The sequence below is a fragment of the Anthonomus grandis genome, chromosome 17, assembly GCF_022605725.1.
Source record: "Anthonomus grandis grandis chromosome 17, icAntGran1.3, whole genome shotgun sequence".
NCBI lineage: Eukaryota > Metazoa > Arthropoda > Insecta > Coleoptera > Curculionidae > Anthonomus > Anthonomus grandis.
The window spans coordinates 12,683,259-12,704,810 of record NC_065562.1 but is presented as its reverse complement, the minus strand read 5'-3'; the positions used below and the strand labels follow the sequence as shown (position 1 = coordinate 12,704,810).

General features: G+C 28.6%; 2 protein-coding genes across 2 annotated transcripts in view; one reads left to right on the top strand and one right to left on the bottom strand.

The window, feature by feature from the left end:
- Positions 1 to 21,552, bottom strand: part of LOC126746146 (BTB/POZ domain-containing adapter for CUL3-mediated RhoA degradation protein 3) — a 413,055-nt gene that overhangs the window by 346,020 nt on the left and 45,483 nt on the right. The window lies entirely within an intron of this gene.
- The window catches only part of LOC126746590 (mushroom body large-type Kenyon cell-specific protein 1), a 166,907-nt gene continuing 159,872 nt past the window's right edge, over positions 14,518 to 21,552 (top strand). Inside the window, exon 1 of the mRNA XM_050454899.1 lies at positions 14,518 to 15,061. Within this exon, the coding sequence (XP_050310856.1) occupies positions 14,968 to 15,061 (94 nt within the window). The 5' untranslated portion in view covers positions 14,518 to 14,967. The remainder of the gene's footprint in view (positions 15,062 to 21,552) is intronic.

Here is a 21,552-nt window from a genome sequence, read left to right as displayed (position 1 = left end):
ATTTTTTATTTTATTTAATGCCCATGTTTACAAACCCTATAACATTTTATATTTCAGGTTAATAAATTCATTTTCTCTAATATTATTTATTTTTAAAGAAACATTTAAGATGCGTTGATTTTAATAAAATTATTAGTTTTAATTTCAAACGCGAGAGTGATTTTTAAATCAGTGAAAATTAAAAGAATAAAATTAAAATTTTTAAAAATATAATAAATTTTAAAAAGTTTAGAACAAGAAATTTTGAAAATCGATTTTTAAGGAATAATTTAGAATTTAATAATTCGTTGTTGCATTCAAATAATTAAAAACACCGAAAAGATCTTATAGAGCTGTATTTATTTTTTTTTAAGTGTGCACAAAAAAATCAAGTAAATAATTATTTCTACAAAAAAAATTCTAAGCTAAAAAACTTAAAACGTCTATTAATATTGTAAAAAAGGCTAAGAAAGTCGGTTTTTTATGCAAACACTGTTTATGAATTTAAAAATGTGTTTGTCGTATCCATTTACGTTATGCAGTGAAGGGCTAATAACAATAAATATATATAAAAATTTAAAAATAGAAAAAATAGACAAAATAATTTTAAGTATAAGCCATATACACTACACTATGATATGTATGATAAATATTAAATATTTCACCCGTAAACATTACCTATTTTAGCATATATTAATATTTCAGCCATATATCTCAGGAATATTCTTGCATTATACCAAATATTCAAACTTTTATTTATATTTATACTTTTATAGATTATAGACGGCAAACTGCATTTAACGTAGTTTTTAAAAGTAACAAAAACATAAGTAGCTACACATAAATGTTTATAACACTACAATATTTAAAATTCTAGTAATATTGTTAATTCATATTTTGTATATTATAGAGTTTTTTTTATACAAGATAAGAACTCTAACCAGAACAATATATTTTTTTAAATTTATGAAGCCACTTGTGGCATCTTCTTGGAAAACCCTTTTTAATCAAAAATTGACTGTGTATTTTTTTTGTTTAAACAAATTAACCATTTATTTTAAGTTGAAAAAAACTCTATAACAGTATGAAAATTACTTCTTAAAAAAAATTACTTCTCCCGAGAAAGCGCATTACATTCTTTTGCAAACTTCTTAAAACATTCGGTTTAATTATTTCAATTTTATTTCTGATCCTCTGTTGAAGTTCTTCAATATTTCTGGGTCTTGTAGCATAGACTTTACCTTTCAGGTAACCCCAATAACTGCAAAGCTAATAATCTAATGAAGTAAGATCATTAGATGAACTTGTTGGATATTCGATTGTCCCTTTTTATCAAAACCATCTATTGTGGAAAAAATTATTAAGAATTTGTCATACATTAGCAGCATAATGGTGCACCATCTTGCTAAAAATAAATTTAAATACTTGAAGAAGTAGGAAATTACTGAACAATTTATTTGAACTGCATATGAATGCCTGCAAAAACAATTCAACTATCCGGAACTAATTGGAAAATGTATGCTAAATTTGGAGTAAATTTAAGTTTCCATTTTAAGTGTCTTTCTTGTTTTTAATGTAAAATTCAGATGAGAAGTTTAGGACAGTATAAATATTTTTTTTTTAATTTTATGAGTATTATGGCAATATTGCAATATAGTCCTAAAAATACTCAAAAATTCGAGTCTGACAATATTGATTTGGACATAAAAAACTTATTTTACGGATGAAACTACTTTGATTCAATACTACTTAAACATTTTAAAATTTTAAGATAAGAGAAATATAATTTTTCGAAAGTTAAAACTAAAAAATTAATAATCTGAAAATGAATAAGATTTCTTGATTCGTAATATGTATTAGTGCCAGAAACTGTTGGGTATTTATAAGCTAACAAATTGCCTTGGCACTGAAAGTCTTAAAAACTTACAAAAAAGATATAAGAAGATTTTCTTAAAAAGAAAATTTCTGTAAATGCACTTAAAAAAATTATATATAATAAGTCCTTATGTCAAAATTTCTATTTTTAGTAGGAAAAAAAATGTCTATCGTAATCATCAAACGACATCAGCATTTAAAAGTTAAAGTAGAGTTATCTGAAAACAAAGTATATAGATTTCAACATTGTTAGATTGTGCTGAAAGTATTTGATCATTATCAATCAACTTCGTTATGGTTTTGCAAAATTCTATCATCAGGATCGTCCTCTGCAGATTTAAGACTGGTTTCATTTTAAAGGCTCTATTTTCTGCTGACTTAAGAATAACCATTTCGTGACAAACATCAAAGTCCCGTGCTATGATAGGTGATTCTTCAAAACATAGATGGTAGAATATCCAGTTTAGTATCCTCGCTTATTAATGGTTAAATTTATTTAGGAATACTTACATATCTATGAGTTCTCAATATTTGCTCAAGTTTACTTACAGTACTTTAACTCAGTGGAGGCAAATCAGGATGAGTTTCTCGAAATAGCACCACAATTTTTTAATTTTTACTGAAATGCCGCATTTTGACGTTATTAAATACTGGGTATTTACTTTCCCAAAGAACACTTTTCTAAAAATACCCACATATTCTTTAATTCAATTGATCTCACAAACACCTGTTCATCTCTGCTTTTTTTAATTAAACATAAATTTGAATTATTATGTTGACTTAAAAGTGATCATGTTATCCGCACATAATTTCGGGGCAGTTAGGTCATTTAATACCGATTACCTTCTCAAGATAAACAAAATATGCATTTAACGTCGGGATATTCTTATATTTTAATTTTCATACCTGTAAATAATTTCTTTGATTTTTTAGGAGTTGAGAAAAAAAATTGATTTTTAATGGCGGCAAAAAATATTCCACATCAAAAAGTTGACGTTCAAAGGACCAAAACTTCTATCTTTTAACTTTTATTCAGACATCATCTTACTTCGAACACTGTGTCATTTCAAATTCTTAATTCGCTACTCAATAATTCATACGTAAATACCTGAATCTCAAACAACGACGCATAATAAAACATTTAAAACCGAAAAGATTATAATAAAACGCCATTTCGCTACGTATATACGGGCAGCATTACATCTTATAATGACTTAAAGCCGAGTGCCGTAGCCGGAGCCAAAGAGAGCAAGAAAAATGTTTTTTTTGAAAAATTACAGTCAGCCGCTAATCCGCCAAACTGGTTATTTACAAGATGGTAAAGTTACTTTTGGCATTACCCCCGTATGTCTCACTGCCGAAAGGCCGTATAAGATTAGAGAGAGACTGGACTCTTTTAAAAAGAGACCGGTCCAAGTTTAAACTAGGAAAATTCAGCGCACGGTGGTGCGGAAACGGGGAAAGGGTGGGTCAAGTTTTGGGGGTTGTTTTGATGATAAGGCAACAGGTTTGGGTGTCTCGAAGACGGGAACATCTCGAGAAAAAAATGTAAAAAGGAAAAACATTTAAAAGGTTTTTCAATGTTTTTTGAAATATTAAAACTTCGGTTTTTGTATTTTTCATTGTATGTTACAGGCTTTGAGGATAATTAAATTTTATTTAATGCACATTTATTTTATTTTCAGGCACTTAAATAGTCATTTTAAGTTCCTCACTAATATTTAAATTCTTTGTTTTAAATTTCTTCTGCGTTTGCACCGGATCAAAATGAAATTTTCTTCTTGCGGATTAGGTTTTGCTTTGAAGATGCGTTTCAGGAATAAAAAAAGTCTGGGCTGTATTCCACCCAGTTGAGTTTCTTTAATATTTCCTTTTTTCCAGATAGTTTCAAAAGCTTTTTTTAATATTGAAAGTAATTTATTGTCATTTCTTAGTTTTCCAGGCAGTTGAAGTAATTCCTTAAAGAGAGTTAGAATACTTTCCTTATTTCCTCTTTAAAGTCAAAATTATTCCTTTTTTTTACAGACAATTGTTTTCTAAAAGCAATTGTAATTTTATAACTTTCAGTCAGTAAGATGCATTTTCTAGAAAGCCTTTAACTGTCTGGAAGAAATAAGTAAATACTTCAAACTCCAGTTGCCTGAAGACATAGGAAATTACTGAACAAATTATTTGAACTGCGCCTCTATGTCTGCAAAAACACTTCAACTATCCGGAACTAATTGGAAAATGTATGTTAATTTAGAGTCAGGTTCAATTTGCGTTTTAAGTATCCTTATAGCTTTTAATGTAATTCAAATCAGGCGTTTAAGACTGTCTAAATATATCTTCTTTTTATTTTATAAACAATGGTTGCAATATAGTTCTAAAAACATTTAAAAATTTATGTTTTTTAAGTCAAGAAAAACACATTTTTTGGAAGATCATTCAATATCCTATAAAAGGACTTAAAAGTCTTTATACTTATAGACTTATACTTTATATGAATTTAGCAGTAACATACTCGTACATTTTGAGCTAAAGTCAATGATGACTTTCCACCTAGAAAGTTCAATTTAATCAAAAAGTTACATTTTAATCAAAACGAATATAATATTACTGTAACCGTTAAAGTGAATACCTTTTTATAAAATAGATTTTTTTTCCTAAAACTGATAGACTTTATTGATATAAATTACTTACAAATCCAATAGGATGGCTTAAAGTGTTATTCAATAGGTTTACCAACATTTATAAAATAAAATTATTAAAAGTTAGGCCAAATATTTGGACAATTGACAATGTTTACAGGATATTGAATGACGCCATTTGGCACTAATATTTTCAACATTTCTTGGGTAAATATAAGGCTAAATGCTTGATGATGTTTAATAAAAAACCAAACGTAGTATTATTAATTTAAATTTATCATCATGTAAATTGTGATTTTGGGTTCTTTTTTAATGTTTTTTATACGTATACTTTAGAAATTTGGCTTTTGGGATATTTTTTTTAATTTCTTCTGTGTCTAGTTCTTGCTTAGTCATTTTTTTGCGTATTTTATAGGTTTAGAATAATTTTCACATTATTTCAGGAAATTCAAGTTATTTTATTTTTTACTTTCTTATATTATTTTTAGTTATTTAAAGTAATTTTTATTGTTTTTGTAATAGCCAATTAATACTACATACTTTTTATTCCTTTATATAAGTTTAAAAAGATTTTTTCATAATTGCTAAAATGGCGTATAACATTTCCGTAGATTTCTGAAGAAATTTAATTAAAAAAAATCAAAATTCATGACCATTTCAATAAATCATCCCCAAGGAAAAGCAGTTGATGATGGCCGCCAAAAGATAAAACATCTTACCATTAATTTTAGATCCACAAGTGGTAACGTGTGTAAAACTCTTATATTCTGACACTTCTTAAATTATATCTTCTATAGTTAAGCATGTTAGCTTTTACAATATTTTTCTTTGGCTATTTTAGCTATTGGACATGCATCTAAACCGCTATTTAAACTTTCTGCCTAATGTTTAGTTTTTACTTCTTCAGTATTGTTACATATGTCCTCTCTAAATCCATTTATTTAAGTTGACGAAAACAAAGAAAAACACAAAATCACGGTCTCTCTACATGTAATAAAGTATAAGTGTAAGACCTATCGAACCTATTGTTTTAGCTATACGGACCTAATGCTAAAACAACTTAACACGTTAGTCAATGTAAGTTGAAGAAAGTGACTGAAAGGAAAATGTTAAAAGATACTTAGCTAAATTAAATTGTTAAAAATTAAATTAGGTTCAAAAGTAAACACGTCATTCACACACACGAGAACAGGACCCTTTTTAGCTTTTGTAATTTCCATTTTCTCCAAAAAATCAAGCTTCTTACCTTTAGGGCATTCATGAAGCATTCCAGCTCCCACCCCCGGAGAAAAATTATGAGTTGAGGCAAGCATATGGTTAGCAAACGCTGACTTGGTCTCACTGACCTTGGTATTTTTAAATTTTTCGAAAAGCGCTATGTGTTCTTTAATGCGTGTAGAGATTTTTCTTCCAGATTGGCTAATGTATACTGCGTTGCAATCGTCACATTTTAAAGAGTAAACTCCCGATATAGAAAGGATGTTTGCTTTGTCCACTGTACTGACTAATTGGTTCTTTAAATTATTAACTGTCTTAAACGCGATTTTTACATTTAGAGATTTAAAGAATCTTGCTAAATTTACGGAGAAAGAACCAAAAAAGGACATGGATCTAAAGAAACTTTTTGAGTCGTTATTATAAACAATATTTTGGGTCAATTTATATTTATTTAAAAATTTGTAATAAATTTTGTCTATTAAATGAAGGGGAAAGAGTGTTGAGAGCAATATTTTTTATAATATTCAATTCTTAAGCGAAAGCTTCTCTTGACAAGGGGATATTAAACAATCTATGTAAAAATGAATTAAAGGGGGCAAATTTATATGAGTAGGGAGAATTTTAAGAGTACTGAATTATATTATCGGTAGTGGTGGGCTTACGATATATTTCAAAAATAAGTTTATTGTTGCATTTCTTAACTAGAAGGTCAAGAAAAGACAAACAAACATCTTTTTCTTCTTCGATTGTGAATAAAATGTTAGGGTGTAAGAAATTTACGAAAATAAGAAAATTTGGTAGGTCTTCCTCCCTGCCATTCCACATTATAAAAATGTCATCCACATACCTCTTATATACCGTGAGACAATCTCTAAACCTACCCTCAACTATTTCTCTTTCTAGATGACTCATGAAAATCTCGCTTAGTAAAGGGGAAAGACAAGAACCCATAGCCAAACCTGAGACCTGCCTGAAAATTTTATTGCCAAACTGGACAAAATTTTGGTTAATCACTATATCGAGTAAGTCTAAAATACCCTCAATGACTATACGATTAAGAGATGTTGACGACAAACTGGTTAGAGCTGTTTTTAAAGCGAAGACCTGATATTTCAATCAGAAAATCCGAGAACACCTCAATTGCACGAGCTTTGGGAATGGCAAGAGAAACCGTTAATAATTACTTTTCGGATCTATAGAGAATTATGATTGAACACAATTTTTATGATAAACCCGGGCATATATTCAATACAGACGAAATAGGATTACAGCTGAACAATAGGGCTGGTCAGGTACTAGCCAAAAAAGGATCAAAATGTGTTCCAAGCGTAAGCCCTGGGGAAAAGGGTTAGACAATTAGTGTCATAGAATGTTGTAGCGCAGAAGGCACTTTTATCGCCCCATATCGTACTTTCCAAGGAAAAAATAAAAAAGAAGACTGGCATGAAGGTATGCCACCGGGTTCTAAAATTAGAATGCCCTCGGGTGAAACTTTACTAATATTAGATGGTCACATGTCCCATACGACCAACCTGGACCTACTAGAATTTGCTGAGCAAAATGATATAGTTTTGTTTACCATCGCATCCTACTCACTACCTGCAGCCTCTTGATCGCGCCTTCTTTAAATCTCTTAAAAGCAACTTCTACGCTGAATGCCGTTTTATGGTTCAAAATAACCCAAACAGGGTCCATAATCGTCTTCAAGTTGGTAAGCTGTTAGGTCGAGCATGGGGAAACTCAGCAACTGTTCAAAATGCGGCCTCTGCATTTAATTCCACTGGGATTTATCCATTTAATCCGTTAACTTTTTTAACACAGACACCCCTTGAAAATCCTAAAACAGAAACATTACAGACGGTCCAGACGGGTAACTTATCAGTTCGAGCTGAGTCTCCTCAACCAGGCCCCTCCGGCATTCAAAATCTAAAAGCCTTACCCATCCACCCTAACAAGTCATCAGTACCTGATGAAGATATAACTCCCGGAAAGGCTCTTGATGAAGTAACGCCTGTACCTGTTTTATTTGCAGCAGTGAAAAGAGTTCGTAAAAAAATATCCGGAGAGCTAACAGCTAGGGAATTTATAAAAAATAAGAAAGATGCACAATTTAAAAAGAACGTAAAACCTGTAAGAAAATTAAAAAGTAAGAGAAAGGTGAGTGAATGTTCAGTGTCTGAAGATGACGTTATTCTAGATGACACTTCCAGTGGTAAAGAAAACTTTAGTGATTTAGAAAATGAATGTGTCGGTTGCAAGGAGGACTATAACCAAATGTCTAAAAAAGACGAATGGCTGCAATGAATCATTTGTAAACGTTGGTTACATGAAACTTGTTCTGGCTTCGTTAACCTTTGCAATAAGTGTGGAAAGACTATAGCCACCAAAAAAAAGAAAGTATAGCATGGTCCGTCTATCCTACCCCTAGTGGTCCATCTCATCTCCACAGCGCAGGATAGATGGACCAATGGCATACCTGTCATTATGTATATTTTTTAGTGCCTAGAATTATTATGTTTAATTCCTAATTATACCAATGTTATATTATGTTATATATATTTTTTTCCAATTTTGTTATTTTTTTTATTAAAGAAGCACGTTTAATTTTTTAAAATATGGTCCATCTCTCCTCCTTTTACCCTATTAAAAGAAGAAAATTATTTTTTTTTAATTGAGATTGTAGAGTAGTTGAACATTAATGCCATTAACAGTGTGATAAAAGAATTTAGAAAACTGGATAATGCAGTTCGCGGAGACGCTCTGCGTTTCATACACGTTAACGTATTTTTTCTAGATTTTCCTGTATATGATATTCCATCATTAAACTATCGAAAATTGTACGTGTATGAAGAGTCAGTCGTATGCTACTTAATGTATGTGATATTGGGATTATTTCATCAAATATTTGAGGTGTATTTATCGAGTTTAAAAACTAGATATAAAAATGCAATGTCAATTTTTTTAAATGCCAAAATTTTCTGCCTTTTATAAACAGAATGGTATATACGTATATTCTATAGTTTAATATATATACCTTCATGATATACGTTTAATAATTACATTACAACTAAGAATTTCATTTAACAAAAATTTAATAAATCTTTATTTAATGATAATAAAATATGGTGTGTTGCTTGGGTAAAATGACATAACCCAGTTAATAACAATCAAAAATTAGATGCATGTTAAGAATTACGGCTAGCAAATCATTATTTTTTTTTCGTATCAATAAAAATTAAATAACAGAATTATGTGACACTATTAATATTCAAATAACGACACCTCTTTGCCAGTGGCTACTGAGGCGAAAAATATAGGAATGTTCTTTTGATGATGCCCTCTCATTTTAAGTTAACATTAAACAAAAACTTGGCATAGCATACATGCGTTTAAGAAAAATAAACTACTTAAAAAAGTATGTGCCACCAAAAACTTTTCACAACAAACCTTTTCAACTATAAAGACATCGCTTATCTCAATTCTTTTATATTAGATAGATCTTAATCTATTCAAAAATTAGAAAATACATGCATGCGTTTCTCATTTGATATAGCTTTCAGAAATCACATTACTCCACATTTAAATAATAATTCAATTTTATGAAAACAGAATAATAAAAAGTGGAGATCCACTATTTAATCTAAGGGCACTTTTTAATGCTTCTCACCTTATTTACTCTATTAGAAATAAAGATGATTTTAATATTCGATAACACAAATCATTCAATTTCCAAAAATCTTTTAGCTATTTTTCAACACAAATGTGAAATAGTCTTGCACGTGATGTAAAACAAATGTCGTCTAATTTTTTTAAGGACTTTATTAAATCGCATCTTCTGGACGAGCAAAAGAGATACTTTAAACTTATTTATTTTGAGCATGTTGATATATTTGTAGTGCATATGCTTTAATGGTTTAAAAAGCTCCTTATAATTTAAGGTATTATTAAAATGTTCGCCTGGCTTATGCATATTTCAAGTTTCCTCTAAAAATTGAAATTTCCATTTCATTAACTTGTTTTTGCTTAATACTCGGTGTTCTTTTTTCCCTTTTTGAACACTTTTTGCCGTATTTCTTGGTCTCCTTTGCGCCTCTTACCTTTAGGATGTATAAGTTTTCTTTCTAACTCACTCCTGTATATGTCAGAATTATATTTTATTTCATTTTATATATTAACCTAGTTCTAATATTTTATATTTGAACTATACCTCTATAATATTTGTAAAAGTATATATTCATCGTATATATTCGCGCGGTGGTTCTTATTTATCATATTTTTTTTTATTATTAAATTCTATTAAAATATGAAAGTTGAGCAATATTCAAAAATTAAAAAAACATTTTTAGTAGTGATAAAAATCCAATCCTTTGTAGTAAGTCTTAAGAATGACATTTTATAAAACAAAAAAACTTCAAATAATTAAAACAACGCGTTTATTTAAACACCTCAAATAAATTCTGTGTTGTCCTGCCACGATCGCATCGTTGGACCACTGTGCAGCGGCGCGCAAGGGGCAGGCAGAACAGGGGCGAACAAAGACGAAAATATTTTTGCCGGCCGTCGTCGTCGTATAATAATAATAAAACGAACAGAAAATAGTGTAGAAGTCCCGAATGCGAGAAAGAAAAAGACAACATCGCGCGGCGGCCGGGTCATCAGACAAGGAGGACCCGACCGATGCCAAAGTGAGACGGAGACAATATTCGAGGCCCCGAAATTAATACGTTAGAAAAGAATAAAAACAGACCGAAAAGAGAGACCCTGCTGGCACCTAGGGAAAGAGACGGCCGAGAAGAATTGCGTGTACACTGGAAGAAATGTTCGTGGATAAATTATAAATAGGATTTTTCCAATTTTCTTAGTTATAAATTAAAAATAATGATTATGAGTGACATTTTCACAAGATCTATGGTACCACTCGCCTTAGATTTACTATAAAAAAAACCATGCAATCCCTAATGGTTGTTAATATGAAGTAAGTCAGGTTACCTCCCTACTTGATGGTTGACGTCTCTTTAGACCAGTAGCAATTTAATTTACTTTAGATTGTTTCACTTAATTTTCATTATAAGCTTTCAAGGGATACTTGCATTATCCTTGAAAAAAGTCAATAAAATTATTTAAAAAAATAGACTACAATTAGTCTATTTTCTTCTCATCTACACGTGAATATTCTAAATCTATTTAAATATCTTAATTTAAAAAAATAATTGGTATTTTTATATTTAAATTATTTAATAACTTTTAGAAAAATGATCTATATTCTTCTGGCAACTAATATTCGTATTGTTTATTCTTATGCACTTAGTTTTCTTACATTTATGTTTCCGTTAATATTGAGGTTAATATTTCCATCTCATTCCTACTCTTTGACTTTTTTTTAATGTTCTTATTTTATTTTTTATTCCTGTATCTAATAAACATTCCTAGGCAACACCGTATTTCATTTAAAAAAAAAAAAAAATCTGTAGTAGTACAAAAATGCAGAGATGTTGACATTTTGTAAGATATAAATATATTTAAACAATAGAAAAATATAATATAATTAAACAATAAAAAAAAATCATATTGTTAAAAAGTAATAAAAACTCAAGAATCCTTGGGAATTTACACTAGAATTTTTGACTTATGATAATTCTAGGTTATTTATTCTTTATTCTTAAGATTTTTTTGCATTTAATCTATTTATTGCTTTCTTTTAAAATATTGACAAACAGGTACTCTAATCTGAATTTAATATACTAGCCTTTAATGTAAGAATAAATTACTTTTTAAATATATTTAAAAAATTATCAATTTATTAGTTTTCTTTGACAGGAATGGAGAAAAGTTAATCATATCCATTAAAGTTATGCATGTCACTAGGTAAATTTTTGTGCAATTTTTTGTGCAAATTCGGTAGTAAGCAAAATTGAAAAAGAGTTTAGAGATTTTGGTCATGTTAGAGACAAATATGACCTGGACCGTCTCACGCTTCCAGAAAACAGACAGTTAGATATTTTGCTCGATTTACAAGAAAATCCACATAAATAAACTCGACAAGTTGCTGCAGATCAATCGGTCAGTAAATCATGTGTTCTTAAATATTTGCATAGGTTTAAATGGCATCTATATAAAATTCATTTAATTCAGGAGCTTATTGAAAATTGTCACATCCGCAGAATAGAGTTTTGCGAAATATTAATGAATAAATCTAATGCAAACCCACAATTTTTAAGTAAGATTGTTTTTTTTGACGAGGCAAGTTTTTTTTTTAAATGGTTCTGTAAATAGGCAAAATTTTCGTTATTGAGCACTAGAAAATCCACACTGGAGTATCGAAAGTCACACACAATTTCCCAAGAAGTTAAACGTATGGGCAGGAATTGTGGGCACGTCAATTGTGGATCCCTATTTTATTGAGGGCGCACTTACCTCTAAAAAATATTTAGAGTTGCTTCAAAATCAGATAGTACCTAGTTTAATTGCACTTTATCCAAATGGAGAAAACCCATTTATACCTGCAGATTTGATATGGTTCCAACAGGAAGGGCGAACAGTATGAGATTACCTTACGAACATTTTCCCAAATAGTTGGATTGGAAGGGAGGGTTTTATTGAATGGCCAGCAAGGTCGCCAGATTTAACCCCATTGGATTTTTATTTATGGAGTTATCTAAACTCTAAAGTTTATTTTAATAAACCTGAAAGTTTAAAAGAATTAAAAAATAGAGCCGAAATACAACAAATCCGACATTAAACCATAAGTAAAGTATTACAAGAATTTGAATATTGACTTGGTTACTGTCAGGAAGTTAACGGTCAACAATTTAAATATTTATTTTAATTTTTTTGTTTTATTTTTTTTTTATAAACTGTTCCAAAAATGTATGATTATTTATAAAAAAATGTAATCGCAATTTTCTTAATAAATATTGAGGTTAGGTATAGAACATGGTATACAAAATATAACTAGAATTTTATACAGAATTAAAAAATAAAATAAAAAATGGGTGTTTCTATTTAAAAAAATTAAGTTGATAATAATAGCTCATTTGTGACCCATACATAAATTTATCAGCGACATAAAAATTAAAATTAACGTGTCCGAGCGTTTTTTTTTGAACATATTAAGATATCAAGAGTAATTCTCTTGCATAAGGGTGGTGATCCTGAAACTCCCTCTAATTACAGATCCATAGCATTGCTCTCAACCCTGTCCAAAATTTTTGAAAAATTAGTAAAAAGCCGCATTGTATCATATCTGACGCAAAAGAATATAATTCTGAATGAGGAGTTTGGGTTTCAGGAGATCAAAGGAACATTGGATTCCATTTTTTTATTTTTAGAGTCTTTACATCTGGGATTCAACAATGGGGAGCTTGCTGCAGCGATATTCTGTGATCTGATCAAGGCATTCGATTGTGTTGATCATAGAGTGCTGCTGTGGAAATATCAGTATTGGGTCCAATTTTATTTTTACTGTACATAAATGGCATGACAAGTCTAAAGATCACAAGTAAATTTACTCAATTTGCAGATGATGCAACAGTGCTGTGGCATGATATTAATGCTGCAAATCTAAATGAAAGAATAAATAGGGACATTACTGTAATAAAAAAATGGTGTGACTATAATAAATTAACTCTAAATATTGCCAAAACCAGTATTATAAGTTTTAAATGCAGTTTAAGTAAAGTATCCTTGGGTACAAGTTCTTTAAAAAATTTGAGTGAAAATAAATTGTTGGGAATAGGCATAGACAATAAATTAAAATTTAAAAGCCATATTAGGCTACTAAGTAATAAACTAGCATCAAATTTTTATACTCTTAAGATAGTGTCCCAGTAGGTTGAGTTCAGATACATCTGCAAAATTGGAGCGAGGGATTCATGCAAAGAACTTTTCGATTCACTTAAAATCTTAACTCTGCCTTCTTTATTCATTTTGGAATCCGTTTGTCTTATTCATAAAAAATATAGAAACCACAGCAATGTAGCAGAAAGACATGAATATAGCAGTAGAAGGGCCAATGATGTAACTTTACCAATACCGAACAGTACATCAATAAAAAAATCTTTTATTTTCGATGGTAAAACGCTGTATAATCATCTTCCTGCAGATATCAAAGAGATTCATAATAAAAAGCTCTTTTGAAAAAATATAAAACGATTACTTGTTGCAAAAGGCTACTATGAAATAGGAGACTTTTTAGCAGAGAGATTTTAAATGTACTGTATCTTTTTTTCAACATGCTCTAATATTAATGTTCTAATATTTTATTTTAATATTTGAATTTTAATATTGTAATTTGTTTACTTGTAATATATGTTAACTTCTAATAGTTTTATTGTATTCTTACTATATTATGGTTTGTTAATTTTTTTGTTTTCTTTTTTCTTTTCTACAGGTTTGTCAAGAAGATTTCTCATGACAATAAAGCTTATAATGATTGATTGAATACACTCCTGAATTTTAAATGAATTTGTTCCAACTTGCGCGTCCTCACTGTATAAAGCCAAAATTTCTATAAATATTTGGAATAAAAAATTTATCTAAAGCGTTAGAAAATCTGTCTTTTTGGAAAAATTGCCCAGATTTTGACTACATAACCAATGCAGATCCTTGTGTTTTAGAATTCCGTGAAACGTTTTTTTCTCTGTGTAAGGGACGCAACAAAGAGCGCAAATATCGGATAGGGATGCACGGCGGCGAATCTAGTAGAAGCGCGACGGCAGGCAGCGGGGGGAGGCAGGGGGGAAGGGGAGGCTAAAGGGGGGAAAATGCAAGTGCATGCAAGTGCCGACTGGCGTCGCACTTGTTGCGTCACCACGCCGTGACGTACTACAGCAAAGTAGTAGCGATACAGACCACCATTCATACACTACACAGCACAATACTGCAAAATTTCGGAGCGCTCCCATCCGCGCTTTCCGTCAACTTTTTGTTTTAATAACACCATGTAAGCGGCTACGCCGGGTTTTCGCTGCTGCTGCCGTTTTAATTTGTTTTTCCGACGCGCATTTTTTTTTTAATTCTTTTACTTAAAAATATTCGCATGAAATGTGAAAATATCCCTTAAGACACCGGGGAAACTTTGAAACTATTTTATTTTTTCGTTTGGAAGTGCGGACCTTAGTGCAGTGCAACAAACCTTTCCTTTGTAGACTTTACTAACAACAGTTGAGAAAAACCGTGTAATGATAGCAGAGAGCAATGGGTAGCAAGAGAATTAAAAGTCGCGTAGCCAGTGTAGAAGACTCATCGTATATGTCGCTCGAAAAAAATGGCAGAGTGTTCTTACGCGAAATGTGTCCAGCAGAGAAGGAATATTAGAAAAGATCTCCAACGATGGACAAAAAATATGGTTCATATTGTCGGTAAGTCTCCATGTTAAGACCTGTTGCGGCAATTTATTTTCGCGAAAAACAAACAAGAAAACAAGCGAGACGTGGGGCGAAAGAATACGGGCCTCCGCATCGGACGAATTTAATGATTTTTAAGTTGCAGTTTTTGTATGCGTGGTAGCCGCATTTTTCTATAACAGCGCCGAATTTTTATTTTCTTTTATGCTCTTCCCGAATTTTGTCTGTCCGCCCAAAGTTCACCGCCGCCGCATCTTCTTGGCTCCTCTTTATTATAGTTTTCCGTCCCTGCAAGGGGTTCATCATTTGATTGAGCATGACTAGCCTTTAATTATTAATTTTTTTCTTTTTAAAAACTAAAGGTTTATTTATTTACTTGGGTTTCTTACTTCTACCCAAGTAAATTTATGTTAATTTTTCAAGCTAAAAAAAATTCGTTGGAAATAAACCAAAGCTAAAAAATGCTTAAGTATGCAGTTTTTTTAATCCATATAATTTGACAGATTAATCCATTTTTCACATTTTTAAACCATAGATGCTTAAGAATTTTGATTGCAATTAAAAGTTCTAACAAAACATTATTATAACCGTTTGTCAGGGTTAAGGTGAATATGGAAAAAACAGTGAGCAACATAATTCATTATTTATTGAAAATCCACATTCATGCTTCTATTACAATGTTCTTTTTTCAATCGTGGTTTAAGATCGGTAATTTTCTTTTTAGAAAAACTAAAAGTATATTTCCAAGAAAATTTATTAAAATAGCTAGAAATATAATTAGATTTAAATTATTGGGAATCCCTTTAAATATATTAGCATCGGTAGCATCGGTAGAGGTAATAAAAAAATACCCAGAAGAATTTAAAAAATGGCTGTAATAAAATATTAATAAACATACACGTATTCAGAATATATTAAATTTTAATTAATGTTCTTTTAGAAACCTATAAATAAAGTAATAAGTTTAATTACTATGCAGCAAACGTCTGTTTTGGAAACTTTTAAAGAAATATAAAAAAAATATTTATATTATTTGATTTTAATAATATGAAAATATATATTCCCCTACAACTATACAAAACAGTTTTAAAATTTAAATGTACTAAAGCATAACTTAATTGGATATAATGTCAATTTTTTTATTAAATAATCTTGTATTAGGCTATCTTTAGGGCAATAAAAAGTAAAAGCCTTTTATCCATAAAGATTGTAATGTACGATCATAAAACCGCAGTGAACTTAAACAATGCTTAAATTATTTCTTCTTAAAAAAAGTAGAACCAACTAATAATTTAACTATCATATTAGGTCGTTATATTTGATCCCACATCCAAATTACTTAGCAAGAAGCATATCACAAATAAGCTATTAATTTAAATTTGGTACACAAGAGTATAATTGAATTTCTATTTATTGCAAAACCCTATTAGTCTACATTAATAAATTTTTATTATTTTAATTTAAAATTTTTCTCAAAGAACATTTTATTAACTATATAATTTAAATATTAAATTTAGAAAAAGAGGCGACACAGAAAACCAAAAAATTAGCTTAAAATCAATAACTATTAAACGCAAATTTATTATTTATTCGTTTAATTTAAATTAATTTCTCTTCGGAATCTTTGAGACAAACTTAAAATAGAAATTTAACTATCGTGCAAATTATGGATATTTTGCATTATTTTAAAAATCAAATAAAAATTATAATTTTATTTAATTTTTTTTTTCATATAAATAATATATTTTTTTTTAATTCATTCAATTCAATTAATATTCGTTACATGTATAAGGGCATAACTTAATTGAATACAGTATCTATTTTTGTTAAAGTATTATTTGTCATATTATTTTGTTCCATTTAATTTTTATATGTTTTAAGCATTAGTAAATGCTTTAATCATTTTTGCCTTAAGTTATAAGCTACTTATTTCCCATTTAGCAGCAGTAAAATTAAAATTATTTGTGCCTAAGTTTTTATCCTTCTGCTAATAGTTTGTCAAGTTTAATATTAATTAGTTTTTTATGGTTAAGGTTAATATAGAAAAATTAGCATAACACAACATATTTAAATAATCTTTATAAAAAATCCACGTTTCTATTACAATTTACTTATATTTTAAAATATTGCATACGTTTTTCTATTCATTTTAATCTTCATTTTATTATTTTTCAACTGTTTCTTTGTTTATTAATTTCTGTTAACTATTTATCTGTTAAGAAAAACAAAATTTATTGCATTTTTAGGAAATTGTAATAAAATTCATAAAAGTATAAAATATTTTAACTTATTGGGAATCCCTTATGATTTAATTGCAAACTATTAAATACAATAAATTATTCCTATTAAACAAGGTCTAATAAGTATTTTTAAAAAATATAAAATTTAAAGTCATATTTATTTCAAGGTAATCAAGGACACCACAAAAAATTATAAAAAATTATTAAATACAAGTTTAGTAAATTACTACATTTAAATCAGCTAAAAGAATTTATTAAACTTATCTTATTCACTGCATACTTCTAAGTCTATAAAAAAATTAATAAATAGCCTAAAGCAAACATCATTAAATAAACACAACTAATTCCTTTTAAAATAAATAAATTTAAACCAGCAATGGAGGTTATGGTACCTCTATTATTCTCTAATTAAAAATAATATTGCCAATATGGCTAATGTTAATTAAAATTTTTTAATTTTATCATATATGAGTACCAAAACCTCTGCAATTTTATAAAGAAGTTCAGCAGGATAATTGGATATAATTTCTATTTTTTTATATATGATCATAGAATTATAATAAATTAATATTTTATATATACATATATTTGATTATTTAGTCAACTATCTATTTTCATACTTATATGTTTATTTTTTAACACATTTTTATAAATATCCAAAATCAAATTACAATAAATATTATAAGAGTAACGTTATTCTCAACTATACAAGCAAATTTAAAAAAAGTTCAAGGCGTGCATAACCTAAGTGCATATTACGTTTTTAATATAGTGCATAATGGTTTCTGTATGTATTTTGCACGCGATTTAAATTCAGACTTCAAATTTTGTTTGTATCTGATTAAAAACGTAAAAAATACGAATAATCATCCCAAATACGTTATCGTTTATCAGTGCAGTTCCTTGACATCTCACAGGCGGTACAACTTAAATAAAAATATTATGGGTAGATAACCTTATGTTTGTTGCTTTATAAATATATGGCTAATCTGTATATATTTTTTAAATACATTTTTGTTAAGTTGTATATATATGAATAAGGTTTATTATTTTTCTGCTGGATTTTGGAGTGAGCATATCTCCAATTAAAAATAATTCATTCAACTTTAAATTTATAGTCATTGAAAAATATCCTAAAAAAAATTTTTTTGATTTTTTTTGTAATAAATCGATTTTATTTACTCTTTTTTGTAAAGGTTTAGCAAGATCAGGATTTACTAAATATAATACGTACTTCTAGTTTAATTATATCTGAAGATATAAGCTAAAGACTTTCTGAAATAATCAGCATCAAACAGCTTGTTTTGGATCAAAAATTAATAATAAATTAAGTATGTTTGAAAAAATAAGAATTTTATAAAAGCATAACTTAAATGGATATGACTCTCATTGGAAATTAAAATATAATAATTGGGTTGTAGGTATATTATCCCTTCTCTGGGTTAACAAATTTACATTTAATTATTACCTTACTAAAAAAACATACTGCATTATGCACCTTAAGCCTATAAATCCTTGTGTGTTGCTCATTTAATTTCCCTGCCAAATATTTATTTTTAGTTTCTACCTTTAGTTCTTTCCGCAATATTTATGAATCCCCAAGAATAACGTGGGGGAATTTAAAAGAATTAATAAGCATTAGTATTCCTCATGCCGGTTCACGGTTCGCGTCCAGTTAAAATTTTAATTTCGCCATTGCAGCAGAAAAGAAATATGAATTATGGCGGGCATGGGAAAGCAACGTCTTAGAGGAAAAACGGAACAATGCACCGCCATGGGAAATTCAAGGTTCTTTTCAAACGTATATAAGAAAAAATAATAATAAAACAAAACAGAACTCGCCAAAGGCTTATATTTCATTACGTTTATAAATATTTCATAAGTAAATTAGATGTAATTTTGTGATGTTAATTTAGTGGTTTGAGAACTTCGTTTTAATTGTTTGGATGTGTGTATGGTTCAGTAGCAGCACTCAGGAAGTCGCTAGAGGATATATATGAGATTTTTAATTACACAGATTATATATCTAAAGTTACATTAGTAGGCACTTAGTTATCTATTGTTTAGGTAATGTGATTAAAAAGTCTCTGAAAATATAAATAGTTTTAACCAAAATGGTAATTTTAAGACTTTGCTTAAGGCATTTTAATGCATAACTTAAATTAATCTGATTTAATTTTTTTTATAAAATGAGACCCTTTTTAATTAAATGACATTTCACTACTCCTTTAATTAAAAAAAAAATAAATAGTTTAATCACAAATTAATTTTCAAGCGTAACTTTAATACCTATGATATTCACTTTCTAATAAAATTTGTCTAAAATGTGCTTAATTTAATATTTTAGTGTATATAAAACTAAGTAAAGTTAAATAATTTAAAAACAATTAAAATTGAGTTATGGATGGCTAAGGGCATAACTTAAACGGGTGTGAACACAATTTTTTTATTAAATCTTTATAAATATATAATATAATAATAAGGGATTTATTTTTTAAGATTAATAGTTTGACATCAATTATAGCTTAGTTTTGAAGGTGGTAGACATTGGTACAGTAGTAATAACATTTTGTAAATTGTATTTTATAGTGTAAAATAATTATATTTTGTTGGCAGAAAAACTTAATAATAATAATGATAATTAAAGCAAATTCATATATATTTTTACATATAAAATATACAAAAAATAAAAACAATACACACAATAACCTATTATTATAATACTTTAAACATAATTACCATAATTTAAATATAATATAGATATCTAGGAGCAATTAACATGAATAAAATTTCCATTTTTTTAAATAAAATACGTTATTTATTTCCTTCTTTTAGCCCTTTATTCCTTTAGCTTCCCAAAAGTTTACCAAAGTTTTATTATGGCATAACTTAAATGGATATGACCTTCATTTTTAATATTGCCTAACAGGTTAAAACATTCTCCAATAATGTATTTTTTTTCCTTTTTACCATATGGCATAAGTAATTTATTACTTATTTAATAGTTGGGTTGATTTTAACGTTTTGACTAATTTCAAGATATTCTTAAAGTCACCAGAACCACATTTATTTAGTACATTTACAAAACTTTACTAAATTTATAATTAACTTACGGTTTTAGGAGCTTTTTGGCATAATTTAGGTGGGTAGTATTTCCATTTTTTAAATATAATCTTTTGGGTCAATAAGCCCGTATTTGATTATTATTAATTTTTTTAATTTAATACATTTAGTACTGCTATAAATAAATTAAAAATCAATTTAAAGCTTAACAGCTTTTTGGTATAATTCAAGCGGGTGCAAGTGCCATGTTTTTTTATATAATTCTCTAATTCACCAAAACCATATTGAATTCGTTTATTATTTTTACTAAGTTACTATAATTTAAGTGAAAATTAATTTTAAGTTTCAGGGCTTGTTGACACATCTTAAATGGGTCTGATTGTCATAATTTTTATATAATCCTCTAAGTCAGCAAACCCACATTTAATTTATTTATTACTTTAACGATACTACTATAATCAAAATACAAACTTATGGTTTAAGGACATTTTTGCCATAACTTAAGTGGGCAGGGTTGTCAAGTCTTTTATTATAAACGTAGCAACCACTTAAGACATTTTAAATACTGCTAGACTTTCTTTAAGTATTTTTCATAATTTTTTCCCTTATAATTCATATCTGTACCCATAAACACCCCTTGTCATCTTGTCCTATTTTCATGGTAATAGCCATTTAAGCAACAATACCCATTTTCGATTGTCCGAACACCCCTTCGGACGATACCCTTATCTTGACATTTTGACATCGGCTACGCACAATAACTACAAACTATCCAAACTAGATAAGACATTGATTCAACCAATCACAAAGATGATTAAACATAATTCTAGATATCTATAGCCTTAGAACTAATACCGCTTCTATATGTGTGTATGTATATAATGCACTCCTTTCAATCTGGCTCTAGTGCAAACCTATACAAACCTAGGCCCTAATCTCAAAATGGATGCAACAGTATAGGGGAATCATTTTCCTAAAGTTAAATGAAAGGTAGATTATTAAATTGAATTATATTTTAAATGATTTTTAGGGTCTTGTTGATCATTTTAGGTCCAGCGTTATCAAAATAATTACTTAACATTGCAATCATAAGTAAATAACTTTAAAATTTAGTTTAATGATCCAAAGGTTTACTTATACTTAAGTCGTATTCTATTAAGTTATGCATTATTGTATGATTTTTTTAATGTTGCCTAAAAGTGA